General features: G+C 36.9%; 1 protein-coding gene across 1 annotated transcript in view; it reads right to left on the bottom strand.

Moving 5' to 3' along the window:
• Positions 1-540: 540 nt before the first annotated feature.
• Positions 541-20,576, bottom strand: part of COL6A5 (collagen type VI alpha 5 chain) — a 116,222-nt gene continuing 96,186 nt past the window's right edge. The window contains exons 36-38 of the mRNA XM_082459367.1: positions 6,067-6,756; positions 4,621-4,717; positions 541-3,881 (exon numbers count right to left, since the gene is read on the bottom strand). Of these exons, the coding sequence (XP_082315493.1) occupies positions 3,560-3,881; positions 4,621-4,717; positions 6,067-6,756 (1,109 nt within the window). The 3' untranslated portion in view covers positions 541-3,559. The remainder of the gene's footprint in view (positions 3,882-4,620; positions 4,718-6,066; positions 6,757-20,576) is intronic.

Below are 20,576 nucleotides of genomic sequence, written 5' to 3'. Positions count from 1 at the left end.
GTTTATGAGATTGCTTATAAACATGGAGCTCTGTACCTGGATGAGCTACATCAGTACCTGCCACTTTCCCTTACTCAACCAGCTTCCCTTCCACCCCCCTACTTGATTTCTCACTTGTGTCCCTTCCTCAGTGTCACCTTCCCAGTGCGTCCTCTCCTCCGTCTAGTCACCAGTCACTTGACCTCACTCCAATTTCCTCCTATCAGAGTTGTCCTTTAGAATAGATACGTTGGCAACGAATTCTCTTAGTTTTCCTTTATCTGGAAATGTCTTTATTTTGTCTTCACTCTGGACAGCTATTTTCGTTGGGTATAAAATTCTGTGTTCACAGTTCTTTTCACTCAGCACTTTAAAGAAAAATGGTGTTCTACTGTTATTTGGCTTCCATGGCTTCTGATGAGAAATCTACAGTCATTTCAATAACTGTTCCTTTCTTTTGTAACATGTACTTTTTCTCAGCTGCTTCCAGATTGTTTCTTTATCTTTTGTTTTCAGCGGTTTGATTATGATATGTCTGAGTGAGGTTTTCTTTGAGCTTTTAAAATCTGTAATATTATGTCTTTTACCAATTTGGGAAGTTTTGGCCATTATTTCCTCAATTTTTTTTTCTGAATGAATCTCTTTCTACTTTCCTTCTAGAATCCCAATGAAACAAATGTTGGACCTTTTGATATTGTTCTTCAAGTCTCCAAGGCTCTGTTCATTGTTTTCAATTTCCTTTCTCTCTTCAGATCATGTAATTAATCTACCCTGAAATTCACTGACTCTTTCCTCTGTCATCTTCACTCTGCTACTGAGCTCATCCAGGGAATTTAAAAAATTTCAGATACTGTATTTTTTACTTCTAAAACTTCTTTTTGGTTCTTTTTTGTAATCTCTATGTCTCTGCTGAGAATATTCTTCTGTTCAAGTTGTTTCCGTTTGTCTTATGGAGCACAGTTATAATAGCTGCTTTAATGTCTTTGTCTGATAATTGCAACATCTGAGTCAATTAGAAAGTTGGCATCCATTGTCTTATCCTTTGAATACCATTCACATCTACTTGTTCTCTCTTGTGTTACATAATTTTGGATTGTATCTTGAAAAAAATTTTTTTTTAGGTTGAAGCATCTTGGTTTTTAAAACATACATATAGTTTCTATTGAAGTATAGTTGGTTTACAATGTGTTAATTTCAGGTGTACATCACAATGATTCAGTTATATATACATACATAAATATACATATATGCATATATATATATATATTCTTTTTCAGATTTTTTCCATTATAGGTTATTACAAAATATTGACTATAGTTCCCTGTGCTATACAGTAGATCCTTGTTGGTTACCTATTTTATATATGGTAGTGTGTATATGTTAATCCCAAACTCCTAATTTATCACTCCCTGTCCCTTTCCCCTTTGGCAACCATAAGTTTGTTTTCTATGTCTGTGGGTCTGTTTCTGTTTTGTAAGTAAGTTCACTTGAATTTTTTTTAAGATTCCACATATAAGTGATACCATATGATATTTGTCTTTCTTGGTCTGGCTTACTTCACTTAGTATAATAATCTCTATGTCCATCCATTTGCTGCAAATGACATTATTTCATTCTTTTTATGGCTGAGTAATATTCCATTGTATATATATTCCACATCTTCTTCAAATATTACATTTTATAGACTCTAAATCTATTATAATTCTCTGTATAACTTTAATTTTTTCAGCAGACAATCAATGTGCTAGGTTCAGAATGTCAGTGCCTCACTTTCTGTGGGTAGTGGTTCCAATCTCAGTTTAGTGTCCAAAGCCTTTGCTATCCTGTTTTTGAGTCTTTCCCATCCATGTACAGCTTAGGAGAGAACCTGGGACTTATGTAGTTCCCATCGTTAAAATTAGAGAACCCCTTTCTCCAGCTCTCTTCTCTGAGGCTACCCCCACATGCTGACCAACAGGTCCTCTTTTCTTGGTTACTCTGCCCCCAAAGATAGGGGACAGAGTAATTTCTCTTTAAGTTCAGCTATCTAACCTTCTACTCAGTTCCAAACTGGAGCCCACCTTTAGAGCAAAACCATGAGAGAAAAGAAGAAAAAAATGGAGATTTCTTCTATGATCTTTGACACACAGGGGGCCCTTTTCCTAGTTCTTCTGGCCAGAAATATGGGGGTTTTATCAAGTTTAAGCCACCTGCTCCATGGCCACCATGGAGCTCCAGGACTGGGGCTCTGCACAAGGCCAAAAAAGAAAATGAGAAACTCATGCCTCTTTACAATATCTGCTTCTATTTACTTTTCAGAGTTCTTCAGTAGTTGCTTTTTGTGTTTTGTCCAGTTTTCAGTTGCAATCAGTGGAAGAGAGAGACAGCATGGGCTCACTCCATCCTGAGGCCAAAGTAAGCTTAGTCCTTCTTGACCAGACCATATATTTCATCATATTTATATCTATTTTTCCTTCTTACATCTTATCTTCTCTCTCCTCTTTGCTTATATTTTTCATATTTCCTCTTTCCTTGTCTCTTGTTTTCCATAATTTTGCTGATTTTATTATATTCTATATGCTATCTGTATCTACAATTATACCCATATCTAATATATGTAGTATATATAATATATAACATACAATATACATTGTATATATGTATATGTATACATACATTATATATAATATACATACATTTTATAGATATAGTATATACCATATATAACATAAGATACATTGTATATATGTATATATGTGAAGTATACATACATATATAGTATTTTACATATGTACTGCATACATATATAGTGTTTTATTGCATAATTATACCAACATTTATCATGTGTGCAGTTGAGCATTTTTGTTCCCACTTTAAGGCCACTACAAATAGTTCTGTTATGAACATTCTAGTACCTGACCCTTAGCGAATATATATTTTTCTGTTATATACATTGGGATATATATACACTGGGGTAAAATTGTTGGGTCATAGGATATGCACATTTTCAGCATTAGTAGACACCCAGGAATATTTATTTTAAAATAACTTCTCCCATGATTTTGATACATAGCAGGGACTGTGAACAGCTGCCCTCGAACTGACTATGCTTGCCTCTTCTCCATCTCCTATTTTCTCTTTAGCTATACGTCCACAGCCACTTCCCCACGCAGCCTAACAAGTGTACAGAGATCTCAGAGCCACAGCAGCCTTGTCCTCTCCAGGTTCCACTGCGCTGGGGCTCGGCCAGGAGCCTACATCTCAGACAAGGAAAGCCCTGGTCATCAAGGGAGAAAGCAGACCCTGAGTCTTCAAATTCTGGAGGTCTGTCGCTCAGTTCCTCTCCTATCCCATCTCCACAAGAATGCAGGGCTCCTCCTGCTCCCCAAGAACCTGTGGTCCTTACTCTTCTCCCTCTTACGTTTCTATTCCTTGACCCACCCCAGGCATTTATATCTAGTTCTGGTTTTGTCAAGGCCAGTGGCTCCTTTTTTTTGCCCTCTGAGAGTTTTATCTCCGTTGCCCCTTTGTTTTGGGGACCCCTGCAGCCCTAGTTGGTAAGCCCCTCTATTCTACAGTCTCTATTTGTCTCCATGAGTTCTCATTGCTCATCTTCTACCAGGGAAAATCCAAACAAACAAGGGTATTTCAGAGTTGTCAACTCTAATGCACTCAGGTTACATTTTTCATCTTGTCTGACATTTGCTAGAGCTGTAATTTCTTCCGAATGTGCCTCTTCCTTGTCTTTCATCATCAGTTCCCTAGTTGAAGAGAGCATGTATAACCTCTGGACCAAATCAGTGGTGGTCCCAGAACTGTTACTATGACCATTCCCTAATTCAAAGAAATGCTGCTGCTGGGAATCTAATTCACCCAAAGGCTCACTGTTCTCCATCTCTATTTCATATACCTCAGGAAGAAGGCTGAAGTGATAGAGAAAAACGAAGAAAAATATGTTAACCAAGTCCCTTTCAGGATTCAGTGTAGATACAGACAGATAATGTAACAGGAATCAATTTTATGCATGTTATTGGAATAGTCCAAATGCAGTTTGTGGATGAAATTTGACTGAGGGGCAACTTTTTAATTCCAAAGGGAAATTAGACATTTGTGCCCATGGTTTAGGGTTCCAAACCAATATTATTCTCATCACTGAATTTTTACTGAGTACTTAGGGTTGGACTTTGCGAAATCAAACTTAAACGAATTCTTCCTGCCAGTCTCCATATGGGTTCTGTTTTTGAAACAGGAAACGTTTTTGTTGCCGCTTTGTGAGTTTTTCTTTTTCATCTTTTTCTTCTGCTCTAAAACTATTACATCTAACCTTTGATATTATATGTTTTCTGTTTTAACAGTACCCAATATTTGAATGATATGATATAGTTACTAATAAGGTATTAATAGGGGTCTCTTTTTTCATAAAAGCTACAAAATTGGAAACATGGTTCTTTCAAATATGGATCATATTCTATGTACTATTAACACCAGATCTGTGGTGTTGTCACAAATCAGGAACATTTAAAACACACCCCCCCCACCACACACACACACCCCACAATGAAACTTGCATCCTGAAAACTAAAATGCCATTTCTTTCAAATTATTTTCTTAAGGACTGTTTCCAGTGGTAGTATTACCCAAATTGTGAATGTGTCAACTCACAATACAGTGTTTTCTGTGCCACCATTCTCTGGGTTGGGAGAGGTGATGTTAACACATTTGGGTCTCATATCTGCAGGGGGATATTTGTTGATGGCACCTGGAGAGAGAGTGGGTGGTTAGTCTAAATTTTATCCTTCCATATTCTATCACCCAAAGTCAGTTCATCTTTTCCTGTGGTTGGAGGTGTTTCCAAGAGCAAGCTAATTTTATAAGGGACTCAGCAAAGTATGAACCTTCTGACTTTGCAATACCTTGTTGGCAAAGTCAGTGAGATATAGCAGTGATTGAGTCAAAAATTCTCATGCTCTGTGTGTCACAGGCTTGCAATATAATTCAAGGATATCTCTTAATCCCTTATAACATCCGGTTCTCTCACTCTAAAAGGAAGATGTTTCTAGAAGACAGTATTACTATTGAAATTGTCTGCCCTATTTATCTTGAGGTTGGAAGAAGGCATCATTTTTTTTTTTGCAAGTGACAAGCTTGCCACTAAATATAAATTCTGAGTGCCAAGATGCTGAGGGTTCCATGAGCCCTGGGCTTTATGAGTGCCAGAAAATCTGCATCTCTCTGATTCCCCATTAAACTTGCGGTAGCTACAGACAACCATTCAGGGTGGCCTCTGTCACACTCCTAATTCCCGGCACAGGCCCGGACTTGCTTGATGCTACAAGCTCTTAGGTTTACTACTATAATCATGCCTGGAATTACAGCTCATGGACAGAGACTGGGCAGTCTCTCTCAAATGCTTACTGTGAAAAGACTCCCTTAAACCCCTTGCCTGGCTGTGCCTGAGCCAGCTGTCTGAGACAGAGGCTCTAGAAGAGATTTGTCCCCATGGCTCTTAAGAATTCAAGTCAGAAGCAAAGTTGATTTACAGTGACAAGATGAAACAGAAGTCCTTGGAGTAGGTGGAGGGTGGTGGGAATGGGGTATTATTCATTACAGTAATACCACTGTAATCGTTTATTAAAGCTTTAGTAATTGATGTATAGTTTAATGGATTAGAGCACAGCTCTGGGGTCAGAATGCATAGGATTGAGTCTAGAATTTGCCAACTATTAACTGTCAGCTTTTGAGCAATTGATTTAATGTCTGTGAACCTCAGTTTTCTCACTTGTAAAATGGGGATAATTCTACTTTCCTTAGAGGGCTGTCCTGAGGATTAAATGATACAATCCTTTAAAAAACTTGGCACATAGTAAACACAGATTAGGATTAAAAGACACTTTTCACTTTCTGGCAAAGACCCTGACAGTGGGACAGCAGAGCTCAAGGTCACTAGGACCTGGGATTTTCTCTGTGGTTTTCTCATTGCCTCCTACTCACACCTAGACTCCACCACTCTTGACTGAAGCGAGAATCATGTTACTAAGTCAACTGGTGGATTGTACAAAAAGGTATCTATTGGAAAAGCAACAGAAGAGAAAAACTTAAGTGACTTACGTCTGATTGAATGAACAAATGGCTTGACATATTTGACGATATAGTTCAAATCTGGCTTGTGGGTTCGGCCAAGCTGGACTAAGTGATGATCCAGTGGGTGGCTGGCTAATTCTTCTAATTCCTTGTCATTGTGTAGAGGACCAAAGGAAAACACAAATATGGAGTAGCCCTGACACTTGGCTCTCAGAGATACATTTCTTAAGACTCCCCTGTCTAAAGGGTTGGTTTCACCAGCAGATATAACAAAGATAACTTTGTTTTTCCTCAGGTTGGGGGTTCCGACAAAGACATTGTCAATTGTCCACTGTAAGGCATGGCCAATAAAAACATCTCCATTAAGCTGCTGAAGGGAGTCTTGGAGATGATGTTTCATTTGATGTATACTGTTATAAGTAACCAAATCAAATTCTAGGTAGATGGGGCATTCTTCTGTGTTGGGTATATAGCCTGGAGGAGAGTAGGTCAGGACTGCCACTCTGTCTCCCAAGGTGGAGGTGAGTGGATCTGGGGCCAGGTAAAAGTAATCAAGCACTGAGGTTATAAAAGCTTTCACTTCCTTAAACTCATCATTTCCTATTCTTTGGGAAGCATCTATGAGAAAAGCCACATCCATGTAATATCCTTGAAGAGAGGCATCTCTAAGTTCATAAGTAGGACCTGGTTCTTCTTTTCTGCCATGGTTTTCCTGTCCTGCAACAGAATAACTCAAGTCACTATTTTTAGTAGATGGAAAACCTTGAAACTCCTAGCCAAGAATGGCAATACACAGCATGAGGTGTTGTCATACTTCATTCCCACACCCATGGTATACGTTACTAATCAATATCAGTACTTGTTCCCAGATGCATTCTCTAAGTACATCTCTACACAGTGTGTGGAGAGCCATTACCACTTGACAGGTATTGTCACATGTGAAGAAACCTATTTGCTACCCCATCTCTGATCTTTGTCAAAGGATTGATGGATCCTCCAGCTATTTTCGTATGCAAGGTGAAAAACATACAGTGATTTTTAGTGCATGCCACATGGTTACAAAATTTGGAGTACATACTGCATGAGATTTCATTATACATAATGACCCCAAGAGAAAAGTAAATATGTCAAAGTCACATTTATTGATGACATCTTTATATACATGCTTAAAATATGCACCATAGTATGATGTCATGAGAAGAAGTATAAATGCTGACTTTAGAATCCAAATTCTGTGTAAGACATGACATACTCTAAGACCTTGGTACTCAAAGTACCAGTCCGCAAACAGCTTATTGGCCCATGACAAGATAAGAAGTTTGCACCATGATATAAGTCAACTACATCACTAAGCACACAAATTATTTCATCTGATTTTATTTTATTTATTTATTTTTTGTATCAAGACCTTCTCAAGGAAGGAAACAGTGCCCCCGTTACACTCTGATGCTAACTTCTTATCTTGTTGGAGGCCAGCACTTCTAGTGGCTCTGCTCTAAAGGGTCATGAAACCATGTCTACAATCATGGGGACGATGGCTGGTTGGTGAGGTCACAACAGGAAATGTCAGCTCAGAAAGACAGGAGGACGTGGTCAATATTCTTTTTTTTCTATGAAAGAAGTATGTTTGTGAACCTAATCAAGCAAGAAGTAGATTCCTAACTGGCAAAAACTTATTACTGTCCAATTGTGCTTGGCCCATTATTCATGCTTTGCATCTATTACTTTATTTAATCCTCACAGCAACCACCCTCACAAATGAATTGATTAACCTGTATAAATGCCACAAAAGTTTAATATTGAAATAGAATGCAGAAAAACAACACCAGGGATAATGTTATTAACAAGACAAATACTATCAGATGACTTCTGTATGCTCAATGATCTCTGCATTCCTGGGGTCAACTCCACATTATCTTTTTTTATCTATTGTAGGATTTTTTTCTGACAAATAAAATTTGTATATATTTAAAGTGTACAACGTTCATCAAAAAGTATACAAATAAGAAATGCTAGAGAGGGTGTGGAGAAAAAGGAACCCTCCTACATTGTCGGTGGGAATGTAAATGGGTGCAGCCATTATGGAGAACAGTATGGAGGTTCTTTAAAAAACTAAACATAGAACTACCATATGACCCAGTGATCCTACTCCTGGGCATATATCTGGAGAAAACTATAATTCGAAAGGATATATGCACCCCAATGTTCGTAGCAGCGTTATTTACAATAACCAAGACATGGAAGCAACCTAAGTGTCCATTGACAGATGAATGGATATGGTATATATACACAATAGAACAGTACTCAGCCATAAAAAAGAATAAAATAATGCCACTTGCAGCAACATGGATGGATCTAGAGATGATCATACTTAGTGAAGTAAGTCAGACAGACAGAGAAAGACAAACATCATATAATATTGCTTATATGTGGAATCTAAAAAAATGATACAAATGAACTTATTTACAAAAACAGAAATAGACTCACAGACACAGGAAAGAAACTTATGGTTACCAAAGGGGAAAGCGAGGGGCGAGGGATAAATTAGGAGTTTGGGATTAACATATACACACTACTATATGTAAAATAGATAATCAACAAGGGCCTACTGTATAGCACAGGGAACTATACTCAATATCTTGTAATAACCTATACTAGAAAAGGATTTTTAAAAGAATATATAGATACACATATATATGTATGTATAACTGAATTACTTTGCTGTACACCTGAAGCTAACACAACATTGTGAATCAACTATATTTCAATAAAAAATTTTAAAAATTGAATAAAAAAATTAATAATAAAGTGTACAATGTTTTGATATAAATATACCTTGTATAATGATTGCCACATCAAGCTAATATGGTTGCATTTGATTTGCTAACATTTTGTTTAGAATTTTTGCACCTATGTTTACGAGGAATGTTGGTCTGTAGTTTCCTTTACTTGTAATGTCTTTGTCTGGTTTTGGCCTCAAAGAATGAGTTTGTAAGCATTCCTTCCTATTTAATATTCTGGAAGAGTTTATGTAGAATTGATATTATTTCTTCCTTAAATGTTTTGTTGAAGTCACCAGTGAAGTCATCTGGGCTTGGAGTTTTCTTTATGGAAAGTTTTGAACTACAAATTCAATTTCTTTAATAGGTTTAGGAATATTTAGGTTACTTTTCCTTGAGTGAGGCTTGGTAACTCATGCATTGCAACTAATTTGCCTATTTCACCTAAAATCTCTAACTTATAGGCAAAAACTGCTTATAATACTCCCTGATTATCCTTTTAATATCTGTAGAATATTTCTCCTCTCTCATTCCTGATATTGGTAATTTGTGTAATTTCTTTTTTACTGGTGAGTTTGACTATGGGTTTATCAATTTAGTTGATCTTATCAAAAAACCACTTTTGGTTTTATTGATTTTCTCTTTTCTATTTCATTGAGTTCTGCTTTAATTTTATTACTTCCTTTCTTCTCCTTACCTTAGGTTTAACTTGTTCTTCTTTTTCTAATTTCTTAAGATGAAAGTTGAGGTCATTCATTTGAAAACTTTCTTCTTTACCAGTATAGGCATTTAATGCTATGAATGACATCCTAAGTACTGCTTTAGTGGAATCTCACAAATTCTAGTATATTGTGATTTTATTTTCATCTATTTCAAAATACTTGCTAATTTTGCCTTTGCTTTTTTCTTTGACCATGGATTATTTAGAAGTGCTTTATTTAGTTTCCAAATACTTGGGGATTTTTCAAAGATCTTCCTACTATTGATTTCAACTTAATTCTGTTTTGGTCAGAGAATATACTTGGAATGATTTGAAACCTTTCCAATTTTGAGAATTGTTTTATGGTCTACAGTATGGTCTGTCTTGGTAAATGTTTCACATGTACTTGAAAAGAATGTGTATTTGCTATTTTGTGTGCAGTGTTCTATTAATATCAATTAGGTCAAATTAACTGATACTGTTGTTCAGGCCTACGATATTCCTGCTGATTTTCTGTCTATTCTTTTGTCAGTTATTGAGAGAGGTATTGAAACCCACTGAGGATCTTTTCATTTTTTTTTTAAAGTCTTTATTCTCCTTGAGTTTTATTTTGGATAATTTCTATGGCTACATCTTCAAGGTCACTAGTCTTTTCTTTTATCAAATCTAATTTCCCATTAATCCCATCCAGTGTATTGTTCATCCTAGGCACTGCAGCTTTCATCTCTACAAATTCTATTTAATTTTATTTTTTTTTACATTTTCCATGTCTCTGCTTAACTTTTTAACATATGGAGTATAGTTACAATAACTGTTTTAATTTCTTTGTTAATTCTAACATCTTTGTCAGTTCTGATTTGGTTTTGAGTGATTGTACTTTTGATGATGGGTTCTTTCTGCTTTTTATGCCAGACATTATGAAATTTGCCTTGTTGGATATGGGATAGTTTTATATTCTTATAAATATCCATATGATTTGTTTTGGGAGACAAATTACATGAAAATGATTTGATCTTTTTGGGTCTTGCTGTTATGATTTGTTAGGTATGTGCAGAGTGGTACTTAATTTAAGGCTATTTATTCCCCACTACTGAAGCAAGACCTTCCTGAATTTTCTTCCCAGTACTCTATGAATTATGAGTTTTTCCAGTCTCGCTGGTGGTAACAGGCACTATCCCTGGCCCTGTGAGCAATGGGCATTATCCTCTAATTCTTTCAGAAGAATGTTCCCCCATGCTCAGGTCATTTCCTCACATGCTCATGCTATCAGCACTCTGATGAATGATGAAGGGGCATCCTCTGTAGAGCTCTGGGTTTCTCTCTCTGCACAGCTCTCTCCTCTCTGGTGTTCTGTCCTGTGAACTCTTACCACCTTGTTCTCCCTGAACTCTCAGCTCTGTTTCCTCATCTCAAGGAGTATACTGGATTCCACCTGAATTCCCCTTCCTGAACCATGGCCTGGAAACTCTCTCTTGGCAGTAAGGTGGAGAAATCATAGGGTTCATCTCATTGGTTTCTCATCTCTCAGGGATCACTTTTATTTCTTGAAGTCCAGTGTCCTGACAATTGTTGTTTCATTTCATATACATATATACATATATATATATATATATATATATATATATATATATATATATATATATAGTAGGTAAATCCAGTTCCTATTACTTCACCTTGGGCATTTCTAATAGATGAGAACTAACCATCTTGTTTGAGATATTCCTATATTCTCTCCCTTCTTACAAAGGACTAAGAACTGGTCATTAATGTACCAGACTTTTCCTTTATCAATACATTCATAGTCATTGAACAGGATTTTACATTTCATGAGCTGTTTGAAATCTATGTACCTCCAATCCTCCACCAAGAACCTAGTTTCAAATTCTTAGAATTTTTGATCAATATCAAGATTCTTAATTACTAAATATAAAACTGGAAGTGCAGACAAAAGCATAAATATATTTGTCTATGCAATGGATGCAATGTAATATACTTTAGCCCTAAAATACTGCCAAAATCTCTTCTAGAGTTCTTGGCAATACTGTATCAGGATGTGTGAAGATTAGTTAAATGGACATTTCTTTCCTTTTGAGTTTACAATCCTGGAATTTACTAATCATTACCTGCTCTGCCACCAGGATCTCCATTTTGGCTTTTTAAAAAAGGCCAATCAACACACTTTGTTAAAACATAAGGAAAATCATTTCATAAAAGTTCTGGTAGAAGAGGAAGGGGTAGAAATGAAAAAGGAGAAATTACAACTGATATCACAGAGATACAAAACATCACGAGATACTACAATCAATAGTTACATGTCATACATACTACTATATATAAAATAGATAACTAATAAAGACTTACTATATCACACAGGGAACTCTACTCAATACTCTGTAATGACCTATATGGAAAAAGAATCTAAAAAAAGAGTGGATATATGTATATGTATAACTGATTCACTTTGCTGTACAGCAGAAAGTAACACAACATCGTAAATCAACTATGCTCCAATAAAAATTAAAGAAAAAAAAAACAGTTACATGTCAACAAATTAGACAACCTAGAAGAAATGGATAAATTCCTAGAAACATACAATCTTCCAAGACTGAATCAGGAAAAAATACACAGTCTGAACAGAGTGGTCACTAGTATTAAAATTGAATTAGTAATCAAAAAGCTCCCAGCAAACAAATGTCCAGAACTGATCAGCTTCATGGGGGAATTCTACCAAACATACAACAAAGTGCTAATACCTATCCTTCTCAAACTATTCCAAAAAATTGAAGAGGAGGGAACACCCCCAAATTCATTGCAGGAGGCCAAAATTACCCTGATACCAAAACCAGAAAAAGACACTACAAAAAAAAGAAAATTACTGGCCAATATCTCTGATGAATATAGATGCAAAAATCCTCAACAAAATAGTAGCAAACCTAATTCAACAATATATAAAAAGGATCATACACCATGATCAAGTGAGATTTATGCCAGGGACGCAACAATGGCTCAATATTCACAAATCAATCAGTGTGATACACCACATTAACAAAAGGAAGGACAAAAATCACATGATCACCTCAATAGATGCAAAAAGCATTTGACAAAATTCAACATACACTCATGATAAAAACTTTATAGCACAGGGAACTATACTCAATATTTTGTAATAACCTATATGGGAAAAGAATCTGAAAAAATCTCTATATATGTATACAACACACACACACACACATAAGTGAATCAGTTTGATCTACACCTGAAAATAACACAACATTGTAAATCAACTATACTTCAATTTAAAAAAATAAATTAAAAGCAAACAAAACAAAACAAAGCAAAAACTGTGGATATGCAGGAAACATATCTTAACATAATAAAGGTCATTTATGACAAGCCCACAGCTAACATCATATGCAATGATGAAAAGCTGAAAGGTTTTACTCTAAATTCAGGAACAAGACAAGGATATCCACTCTTGCCACTTCTATTTAACATAGTATTGGAAATCCTAGTGACAGTAATCAGACAAGAAAAAGAAATAAAAGGCATCCAAATTGGAAGGGAAGAAGTAAAATTGTCACAGTTTGTAGATGACACTACACTATATATGGAAAACTCTAAAGTCTCCACCAAAAAACCATTAGAACTAATAAATGAATTCAGTAAAGTTGCATGATACAAGATTAATATACAGAAATCTGTTGCTTTTCTATACACTAATAATGAACTCTCAGAAAGAGAAAGCAGGAAAACAATCCTGTTTAAAATCACATCAAAAAGAATAAAATACCTAGGAATAAACTTAACCATGGAGGTGAAAGACCTATACCTTGAAAACTATAAAACATTGATGAATGAAGGAAATTAAAGGTGATACAAATAAATGGAAAGATAGCTTGTGTTTGTAGATTAGAAGAATTAATATTGTTAAAATGTCCACACTATCCAAAGCAATCTATGGATTTAATGCAATCTCTACCAAAATATCTATGACATTTTTCACAAAACTAGAACAAATAATCCTAAAATTCATGTGAAACCACAAAAGATCCTGAATAACCAAAGCAATATTGAGAAAAAAGGACAAAGCTGGAGATACCACCATCCCAGACTTCAGACTATACTACAAAGCTACAATAATCAAAACAGCAAGGTACTGGCACAAAAACAGACACATAGATCAATGGAACAGAATAGAGAGCCCAGAATTAAGCCCACACACTTATGGTTAATTAGTCTACAACAAAGGAAGCAAGAACATACAATGGAGAAAAGAGCCTCTTCAATAAGTGGTACTGGGAAAACTGGACAGCTACATGTAAAACAATGAAATTAGAAAATTTCCTCATACCATATACTAAAATAAGCTCAAAATGGATTAAACACTTCAATATAAGACCAGAAACCACAAAATTCCTACAAGAGAACATAGGCAAAACACTCTTTGACATAAATTGTAGCAATAATTTTTTGATCTGGCTCCTAAGGCAAAGAAAAAAGAAAGCAAAAATAAAGAAATGGGACCTAATGAAACTTAAAAGCTTTTGCACCGCAAAGGAAGCCATCGACAAAACAAAAATACAACTTACTGAATGGGAGAAAATATTTGCAAATGATATGACTGATAAGGGGTTAATATTCAACTTATATAAAGGGCTCGTAGAACTTGTTATCAAAAAAACAACCCAACCAAAAAAAGAGCAGAAGACCTGAAGAGACCTTTTTACAAAGAAGACATACAGATGGCCAACAGGCACATGTAAAGATGATCAACATTGCTAATCATCAGAGAAATACAGATCAAAACCACAGTGAGATATCACTTCACACCTGTCATAATAGCCATCATCAAAGAGTCACAAATAACAAATGCTGGTGAGGATGTGAAGAAAAGAGAACCCTCCTACACTGTTGGTGGGAATGTAAATTTGTGCAGCCACTATGGAAAATGGTATGGAGGTTCCACACACAAAAAAACTAGAAACAGAACTACCATATGATCCAGCAATCCCACTCCTGGGTATGTATCTGAGGAAAGTGAAGACACTAATTTGAAAAGATACATGAACCCCAATGTTCATAGCAGCATTATTTACAATAGCCAAGATATGGAAGCAACTTAAGTGTCCACCATCTGATGAATGGATAAAGAAGACATTACATATATATATATATATATATATATATATATATATATATATATATATACATATACATACACACACACACGAAATATTACTCAATCATAAAAAAAAATGAAATTTTGCCATTTGCAACAACATAGATGGACCTGGAGGATACCATGCTTAGTGAAATAAGTCATACAAAGACAAATATTGTATGTTTCTACTTTTATGTGGAATCTAAAAAATAAAACAAATAAATGAATGTAATGAAACAAACTCACAGATACAGAGAACAAACCAGTGGTTACCAGTGAAGAGAGGGAAGGGGGAAGGGGCAAGATAGAGGTAGGGGATTAAGAGGTACAAACTACTATGTATAAAGTAAATAAGCTACAAGGATATATTGTACAGCACAGGGAATATAGCAAATATTTTATAATAACTTTAAATGAAATATAATCTATAAAAATATTGAACCACTATGTTGTACAACTGAAATTAATATAATATTGTAAATAAACTATACTTCATTAAAATAAGAGGAAGGGTTGACTTATCATGTTAGTAAAATATTTTTCATACATTGCCCACACCAGAAATAGTACTCTTTTTTTCCCGTTTTCTCTTTATAAATGAGCAAAATCTCAATCCTTTTCCAAAGTACCCAGCAGAACTATTTTCTAAAGAGGTATATTTAACCTCTAAAATCTCTAAAAATAGGGTTTCTACCTATTACAGGATTAGCATGAGAATCAAAGAAGTTAAATGCTGAACTTTAAAATTTAGTCAAACACTAAATAATCACCTATGATTATTCTGCTTTGAGTCTAAATTATCTTATTAGGAAAGATTGGGCCTTTAAAAACATTTTCCTTCAAGAAAATCTGGCAGAAGTGTGGATAAAGGTTACCCACAGCTCAGAGCAATGTTGTGTATTTTCTGGAAATGTCACCATGCCATATTCTTATCTCTAACTCTGTGGAAGAATTTCCTCAGAATGGCAGAGGAGGAAGGGTTTGCTCACTTGTTATGGCTTGAAAGGAATGAGGGATGCAGCTGGATTTCCAGGGAGGTGCCCCCAGGGATTAGCCTAATTTCGGCTGAGATTTAAGCCACAGGGCCAGCTGTACTCTGGTAACTTTTGGGAGAAGCGGAGGTGGAAAGGGAATTGAAGGAGATTGAGCCATCTGGACTGGGATTGCATATGCTGTGGAGCTATGGTATTTGTGAGAAATCTCAAGATATGCATGAGTTATCTTGTGGTCTGCCTTGGAATTTGTACAGGGGCCAAAATTAGCCATGTGTTCTCTATAGGCAAGCTATATGGACAATTGTGGCTACTTTATATGTACATTTCTGTCCACAAGGACTGCAGCAGATATTTTTCAAGTTAACCTTTTTTATAAGACTTCCTATGAGTCTGGCAATGCTTTCTTTTTCAATTTTTCCATTTTCTCAGTATTGAATTGAGCATCCAGTATGCTTCAGGTCTTGTGCTCAGCTCTATGCCTATCTCCTCTCATTTAATATTCCACACAGCACTATAAGGATGAAATTATCATTGCACCCATTTTACAGATGAGCAAGCTGAGGCTTGGAGGGGGCAAATGACTTGGTCAAGAAAAGACAGCCTGTAAGTGGTAGAGGCAGGATTTGCACCCAGCTCTGTGTAACACCTTCAGAAGAACTGCTCATCAGATTTGAGTGTGGAACAGACACATTAAGGGATACAGTAGCCACCTTGCCAAAGGCCCAGGACTTGGTTTGAAGAACAAGGGTCTCAGTCAATGCTATTCCTAGTGATTGAAGCTACTAAAGAAAATTTTCTTCCAAAAGTAAGCCGTTAAATAAAATTTGCAGTATTTTCTTCTCTAGGCATTATGGAACAGTGGTTATGAGCAGAACCTTTGGAGTTTGAGGTCAGTCTATACCATTTGTTAGCTCTGTGATTCTGAGTCTCTCCCATGCCTCTGTTACATTATCTAAAAATTTATAAAATTGTTATAATAAACTATAACCTTATAAGGTTTTGAGAGAATTAAATAAAAATTTCACAGTGCCTAGCATATCCTAAGCACTCTATAAATATATTTTTTAGAAGGGAAAAAAACAGAGAAAAGTCTAAGATATCTGAAAATCCTACCCATGATACTATATTCTGTAAACCAGAATTTCCAAAAAATGCAAAGTCAGCTGATATTAGTGGAACACAATGGACATGCGTACAAGCTCATTCTGTTGTGTTTACACATACTTTAACTGCAGAGGTGTTGGAATGACTTACACACCTCTCCATTTCACACTGCTAACCCAGACCTGTCTGGTGAGGCCACTGGTCAAGCTCTAGGCTGGGGCACATGTCTCTTATGGTCTCTTATGTGTCTCTGACTGTGTGTCATTGATTTTATGCCAAAGGGAAATAGAGACATATTTTTCAATCTCTTGTTTTGTTAGATGTGTTCCTCTCTCAACCACTTGCCTGAACAAGTAGGAGTCCCTGTCTTAAAATCAACTTCATCATTTTCCCCGAAGACAGAAAAAATATCTTTCTTGGCCTAGACTTTTCTAGGTGGCATTTGGTCCAAACGACTCACCCTTGCCATCTATGTCACACTCTGAAACAACAATCTACAGAAAGGTACCAGCACACTGAGAAAAGTCATGCATGCCTTAGGAGTTATTTATACCCAGACCACATGAATCTTTGTTTTTTTAAAATTTTTATTGAAATGTAGTTGATTTACAGTGTTGTGTTAATTTCAGGTATACAGCAAAGTGATTCAGTTATACATATATATATATATTCTTTTTTAGATTCTTTTCCATTATAGGTTATTACAAGATATTGAGTGTAGTTCCTTGTACTATACAGAAGGTCCTTGATGTATATCTATTTTATATATAGCAGTGTGTATATTTTAATCACGAACTCCAAATTTATCCCTCCCACTTTGGTAACCATAAGTTTGTTGTCTATGTCTGTGAATCTGTTTCTGTTTCATAAATAATATCATTTGTGTTGTATTTTAGAGTCTATATATAAGTGATATCATATAATATTTGTCTTTCTCAGTCTGACTTATTTCACTTAGTATGATAATCTCTAGGTCCATCCATGTTGCTGCAAATGGCATTATTTCATTATTTTTTATGGCTGAGTAATATTCCATTGTATATATACATCACATCTTCTTTATCCAGCTATCTGTTGATGGACATTTAGGTTGTTTCCATGTCTTGGTTATTGTAAATAGTGTTATTTTGGTTTTAATGGTGTTAGTTTTTGCTCTGGCCTCTGGATGAGTTTATAAGCAGTTTATAAGGCCAATTTATTCTGGTCTTATGTCCTCTAAATGAGTTATAAGCAGGAATTTTTAGAAATTAAATTAAAGAGACCTTCAATATGGCAGAGGAGTAAGATGTGGAGATCACCTTCCTCCCCACAAATACATCAAAAATACGTCTACATGTGGAACAACTCCTACAGAACACCTACTGAACACTGGCATAAGACCTCAGACTTCACAAAAAGCAAGAAAATCCCCACGTACCTGAAAAAAGAAAAAAGAAAAAACAGAGGCAAATAAATAGGGGTGGGACCTGCACCTCTGGGAGGGAGCTGTGAAGAAGGAAAAATTGCCACACATTAGGAAGACCCTTCACTGGCAGAGGTGGGGGGTGGGCAGGGGGGAAGCTTCAGAGCCACGGAGGAGAGTGCAGCAACAGGGGTGCAGGGAGCAAAGCGGAGAGATTCCTGCACAGAGGATGGGTGTTGACCAGCACTCACCAGCCTGAGAGGCTTGTCTGCTCACCTGCCGGGGCGGGTGGGGGCTGGGAGCTGAAGCTTGGGCTTCAGAGATCAGACCCCAGGGAGAGGATTGGGGTTGGCTGCATGAACACAGCCTGAAGGGGGCTAGTGCACCACAGCTAGCCAGGAGGGAGTCTGGGAAAAAGTCTGGAGCTGCTAGATAGGCAAGAGACCATTGTTTTGGGGTGCATGAGGAGAGGGACTTCCTGTTCTGTGTGCCCACAGATGGCACAGCATGACCTAAGTGAGCTCCAGAGACAGGCATGAGCTGTGGCTATCATCTCAGACCCCAGAAATGGGCATGGACTGCTAATGCTGCTGCTGTCACCAAGAATCCTGTGTGCAAGTGAAGGTCACACTACCACACACCCTCTGGAGCCTGTGCAGCACACCACAACCAGGGACCTGTGAGCCAGGGACAACTTCCATAGAAGAACACATGGTGTGCCTCAGGCTGTTGCAATATCATGCCAGCCTCTGCTGCTGCAGGCTCGCCCCGCATTCCAATTATGGCTATGGTACCCCTCCCTCTCCCCGGCCTGAGTGCACAAAAGAGACCTAATCAGCCACTGCTTTGACCCCCTCCTGTCTAGGTGGGGAACAGACACCTGAGGGTGGCCTACATGCTGAGGCGGGGCCAAAACCAAAGTTGAATCGCAGGAGCTGTGCAAACAAAGAAGACAAAGGGAAATTTCTCTGTGCAGCCTCAGGAGCAGCAGATTAAATCCCCGCAATCAACTTGATAAACCCTGCATCTGTGGATACCTGAATACACAACAAATGTTCCCAAAATTGAGACAGTGGACTTTGGGAGCAACTGTAGACTTGGGGTTTGCTTTCTGTGTCTGACTTGTTTTTGGTTTTATGTTTATCTTAGTTTAGTTTTTAGTGCTTGTTATCACTGGTGTATTTGTTTATTGGTTTGGTTGCTCTTTTCCCTTTTCTCTTTTCTTCTCTTTATGTGAGTGTGTGTGTGTATGTTTCTTTGTGTGATTTTGTTTGTTTAGATTTGTTTTACCATTTGTTTGGGGATTCTATGTGTTCGTTTTTTTTTTTTTTCTTTTCTTCCAAGCCGTGTGGCTTGTAGACTCTTGGTGCTCCGGCCGGGTGTCAGGCCTGAGCTTCCAAGGTGGGAGAGCCAAATCCAGGATATTGGTCCAACAGAGCCCTCCCGGCCCCATGTAATATTAATCAGTGAGAGCTCTCCCAGAGATCTGTCTCAACACTAAGACTCAGCTCCACCCAACATCTAGCAAGCTCCAGTGCTGGACACCCCATGACAAACAACTAGCAAGACAGGAACACAAACCCACCCATTAGCAGAGAGGCTGCCTAAAGTCATACTAAGTTCACAGACACCCCAAAACATACCACAGGATTCGGCCCTGCCCACAAGAAGGACAAGATCCAGACCCACCCACCAGAGCACAGGCACCAGTTTCCCCCACAAGGAAGCCTACACAAGCCACTGAACCAAACTCATCCATTGGGGGCAGACACCAAAAATAACATGAACTATGAACCTGCAGCCTGTGAAAAGGCAACCCCAAGCACACTAACTTAAACAAAATGAGAACACATAGAAATATGCAGCTGATGAAAAAGCAAGGTAAAAACCCACCAGACCAAACAAATGAAGAGGAAATAGGCAGTCTACCTGAAAACAATTCAGAATAATGATAGTAAACATGATCCAAAATCTTGGAAATAGAATGGAGAAAATACAAGAAACTTTTAACAAGCACTTAGAAGAACTAAAGAGCAAACAAACAATGATGAACAACACAATAAATGAAATTAAACATACTCTAGAAGGAATCAGTAACAGAATAACTGAGGCAAAAGAATAGATAAGTGACCTGGAAGATAGAATAGTGGAAACAACTGCTGCAGAGCAGAATAAAGAAAAGAGAATGAAAAGAATTGAGGACAGTCTCAGAGACCTCTGGGACAACATTAAATGCACCAACATTCGAATTATAGGGATCCCAAGAGAAGAAGAGAAAAAGAAAAGGTCTGAGAAAATATTTGAAGAGATTATAGTTGAAAATTTCTCTAATATGAGAAAGGTAATAGTAATATTAATCAAACTATCAAAAATTAAACACAAAGAAAAAATACTA

Source organism: Balaenoptera physalus (assembly GCF_965194825.1).
Source record: "Balaenoptera physalus genome assembly, chromosome: 4".
NCBI lineage: Eukaryota > Metazoa > Chordata > Mammalia > Artiodactyla > Balaenopteridae > Balaenoptera > Balaenoptera physalus.
Note: the sequence above shows the minus strand (reverse complement) of the source record. Positions and strands in the feature narration are given on the sequence as shown.